Source organism: Vigna umbellata, chromosome 8 (genome assembly GCF_029865625.1).
Source record: "Vigna umbellata cultivar VRB3 chromosome 8, Vumbellata_1.0, whole genome shotgun sequence".
In the NCBI taxonomy this organism is placed as follows: Eukaryota; Viridiplantae; Streptophyta; class Magnoliopsida; order Fabales; family Fabaceae; genus Vigna; species Vigna umbellata.
Window position 1 is genome coordinate 5202065 of NC_142172.1, and position 4270 is coordinate 5206334.

General features: G+C 36.7%; 1 protein-coding gene across 1 annotated transcript; it reads left to right on the top strand.

Annotated features, from left to right (window-relative positions):
* Nucleotides 1–232: 232 nt before the first annotated feature.
* On the top strand, nucleotides 233–1703 carry LOC148193895 (allene oxide synthase, chloroplastic-like). The gene is made up of 4 exons (XM_088096429.1): nucleotides 233–556; nucleotides 1024–1069; nucleotides 1114–1197; nucleotides 1285–1703. Exons 1-4 carry the CDS (start codon nucleotides 233–235, stop codon nucleotides 1701–1703), a joined length of 873 nt encoding a protein of 290 aa, XP_087952555.1.
* The last annotated feature ends 2567 nt before the right edge of the window (nucleotides 1704–4270 follow it).

The following is a 4270-nucleotide window of genomic DNA, read 5'->3' on the forward strand; positions in this document are numbered from 1 at the left end:
AAGATGATAAAGAATGTTTTCATCTTGATGCACTTAATGAAATTTGCATGATCCAAGAAAACAACGCAAGTGATACTCTTTCTTTGGAGGAAATACTAGTTGACACTTGTAAAGAACTGAATGAAAAAGAAGAAGAATTAATTGATGAGTGCTTGACTGATTTGGAAGAATTAAAAAAGGATCCTTTGAAAATACAGAAGAAAAAGTCAAGGAAAGCAAAAAGGAGTTGAAGATGTTACCACCACACCTGAAATATGTGTTTCTAGAAGAAGGTGGAAACAAACCAGTCATCATTAGCAACTCTTTGTCTCCCAAAGAAGAAGAAAAGTTGGTAGAAATACTCAAAGCCAACAAAGGAGCGATTGGATGGTCAATCTCAGATCTCAAAGGTGTAAGTCCAACATATTGCATGCACAGGATATTCATGGAAGATGATTACAAACCAGTTGTCCAACCACAGAGGAGGCTCAATCCAGTGATGAAGGAGGAAGTGAGAAAAGAAGTGCTAAAGTTACTTGAAGCTGGCATTATTTATCCTATTTCTGATAGTGCATGGGTAAGCCCAGTATAGGTGGTACCAAAAAAAGGTGGGATGACAGTTATTTATAATGAAAAAAATGAGCTCATACCCACAAGAACTGTTACAGGCTGGAGGATGTGCATTGACTATAGAAAGTTGAACAATGCTACTAGAAAGGATCACTTTCCCCTTCCTTTTATGGATCAGATGCTAGAGAGATTGTCAGGTCAGGCTTTTTATTGCTTTCTGAATGGATATTCAGGTTACAATCAAATTTGGTGGATCCAAAAGACCAAGAAAAGACAACTTTCACATGCCCATTTGGAGTTTTTGCATACCGAAAAATGTCGTTTGGGTTATGTAATGCTCTAACAACTTTTCAGAGATGCATGCAAACTATTTTCGCAGATTTAATAGAAAAGTGCATTGAGGTCTTCATGGATGATTTTATTTTATTTTTATCTTGGGTTGTGAGAACTTGATCGGGTGTGTTGTGGTGGCAGTGGGAAAAATTGAAGGTGAGGTTGGATATGTTATCTTTCCAGCTAGGTAAGGAGAACCTTTGGGATGATCCAGTGCGCGCAGGTAAGAAGATTTCCTTATTCGAACAATCTCCTTGCTTGTGTGGACTGTGAAATCCAGCTATAAGAAACTCTACGAGGGTTTTGCCAGCGCAGGTGATGTGATCGTCATTTAGTCTGAACCAATTAACGTGTTATTACAGTTGCAAGTTTTCTTTATCTAGTTTGGATTACGATATGGAGGTTCTTCCGTTCTGGACGAAGAGGAGCGGTTGGGGATAAAGAGGGACGAAGCTTGCCACAACCTTGTGTTCATCCAATTTCCGATTCTGATGAAGTGGGTTGTGTTGGGAGGGGAGAGTTTGCACAGACAGCTTGCAGAGGAAATCAAGAGCGTTGTTAAGGAAGAAAACGGGGTGAGTCTCCGTGCGTTGGATAGGATGACTTTGACTAAATCCGTGGTGTACGAGGTGATGAGGATAGAGCCGAAAGTGTCATTCCAGTACAGGAAGGCCGAGGAAGATCTTGTGGTAGAGAGCCATGATGCAGCGTACGTGATCAAGAAGGGTGAGATGATCCTTGGATATCAGTCGTTCGCTACGAAAGACCCTAAGATCTTTCAGAGAGCGAAGGATTTTGTGGCCCACAGGTTTGTTTTGTAATAGTCTTACACACAAAAGACTTTGATGCTCAATAATCTGACTTGTGTGAAAAAGTAGAGTGGTGATGAGAAGAATAAAAAGAATAAAAATTCATATATAATCTGGGAATGAGTATAGGGGTCCGTTCTGAAAAAGCATTGTGATATGAAGTTGTGATAATTTTGTTGTAATGATTACTAGGCTACAACATATTATTATCATCGTTTGATTCTTGTTTAGCTTCCTCCTCTAGATTCCAAGATTGGGCCAAGAGAATTCCGATGACAAGACACACACCCCTTGCTTCTTGCAACTCTCAATCATCACATCGAATGCCTCGCTGTTGTGGTCATACACTGTGAGGAGGCGTCTATTGGATTGAAATTGGAAAGAACCAGCAACAATTTTAAAAGCAGATACCTCATTGGCAATGAAAACCAGGGTGTACTCAGCTTCAAAGAGATTAATGAAAGACATGATTCTCTTTCTGATTCTTGCTTCCAGTTCTGACTCATGCCCACCGTAGAGAACCTTGGACTGCAAGTTCACCGACCTGTAGGATACATCAAAGAAGGAGGCGTCTGGTGTAAAGTGCGACAATGATGAGGATGAAGAAGAAGAAACAATCGAAGCACTAGGCAAGGTCTCTGTTGCTGAGCATAAGGGAAATACAGAAAAATCTCATGGAATGGTTGTAGCTGCTTTACAAGCAGTAGATAAATATTTCAAAGAAAGTAAGAAGTTGTGTGAGGCATTCAACGCAACGTCACCATGCATGTTCTTAATTTATATTGGGGAGATACCATCTCGGTTCAGTAGGAACTAAGGCAAAAAGTCTTCGAGAAAAAATAATATAAGGAAAAATTATACTGCCTCGGTTGTTTATGAACCGAGGCAAAATCCTACCTTTTTTTGTCTCGGTTCAGAACTTAGGCAAAAAACCTATTTTTGCCTCGTCAGTATATGCCTCGGTTGTGGTCCGTGTCTATAAGCGAAAGTAACCGCTGTCATTTCCCTTGACTTGGTATTAATTTTATAAATAAATAAGCCATAAAAGTTCATTGTTAATTATACTTTTTATGTAGTTAGCATATATTTTCTTTTACCATGATTGAATGGTTGAAGTTTAAGGAGAGTTACTTTGCGTCAACGCCTAGTAGCTCCCATTGACTACTCTCTACAACCAAATAAAACAATTACACTTTTTAAAAGTTACTAGTGTTTGCTGAAAAAAGTTAAAAGAAAATAATGTTTTGTAAATATAAAATATTTGAACATGTAATTAGTCATTGTGCAATTCAAATCATCAAATTGTAACACAGTGCAGATCCAACCCGCTATGAACTGGAATATCTTGCAGCACACTACTAGGAATTGGTGAGTTAGAGACAAATCTTGATCATGAATAAAATCATGTTGTTGTGTGGATTGTGGTCAGTTGTCATATATTTTGTAACGTAATTAGGAGCCATTAAGAAACCTCCGCGAGGTTTACTTAAATGATTCGTTGCATAAAGCTGAACATCGGATTCCAATATAACCCTATTTATTTATTCTTTTTTTCGCAAATACATCACGAGAGAATGAATTCGAACGCATGTTTATTTTCAGGTTTCTCTAAGGCAAACCAAACCATGCAAAAACAGTTGCTTGTTATTATTGGTTCCATACGTTACTCCTTTCTCGTACCCAATAAATTCATTTCAAGCTTACGAAAAGAGATTTTCTGATAGATTGTATTTGCATCGTGAATAGTGTATTTCATAATTGCTAAGGTAAATTTTTTATAGAGGCTGTTATAAATGATTATTATCTTTTGACGGTGCAATACGTTATGTTCTTGATGTATCAACATTGTGAGATATTTCCTCTTTTGTTAGTAGAATTCTATGTTACCCTCAACAAATTAACATAATGGTTTGACTACATAACATAGGTTTTGGTAAGGATAGACAAGAAAATCTATATCAAGGAATATCTAATGGTAAAATTTGTAATTAATACTAAATAAATATTATGAATCATTTAAACTTTACGTGTTTAAATTCATATATTCTATATTTTTTCTATAGTCTAATAATAATCAACAACAAGATCCAAACAAAATAGTACAATATTTTATTCCTCTATTTTCTACGATTTTTTTTTCTTCCTCTTCCTCCCTCCACCTCTTCCACCTCCCACTACCCCTTCACCTCATTGTATTTTGACAAATTATTGGTGGAAAGCAATTTTGATATTATGCAAGGAAGATAGTTTACTTGATCCAATTATGGGTTTTAAAGCTTTATAAGGATCTTATGTAAAACATTGAGTGTATTATTTTGTTGGTCAAAGTGTAACATAAGTATAGAGGTGAAATTGTTATTAAATGGTTATATAGTCTACTTTGATGGTGAATTGTGCTAGATCCTTGATGTCTCAACCTTGAGAACTCTCTATTTTCTTAGTACCTATGCCTTGCACATCCAATTACCATCTCATACAAGTGAAGAGTGCCCTACTACAATAGAAATGGACTTGGTTTACCTACATGACATAGGTCTCAGGCTTCTTTTTGAAAAGATTGACGCTAAACATAAAGATGA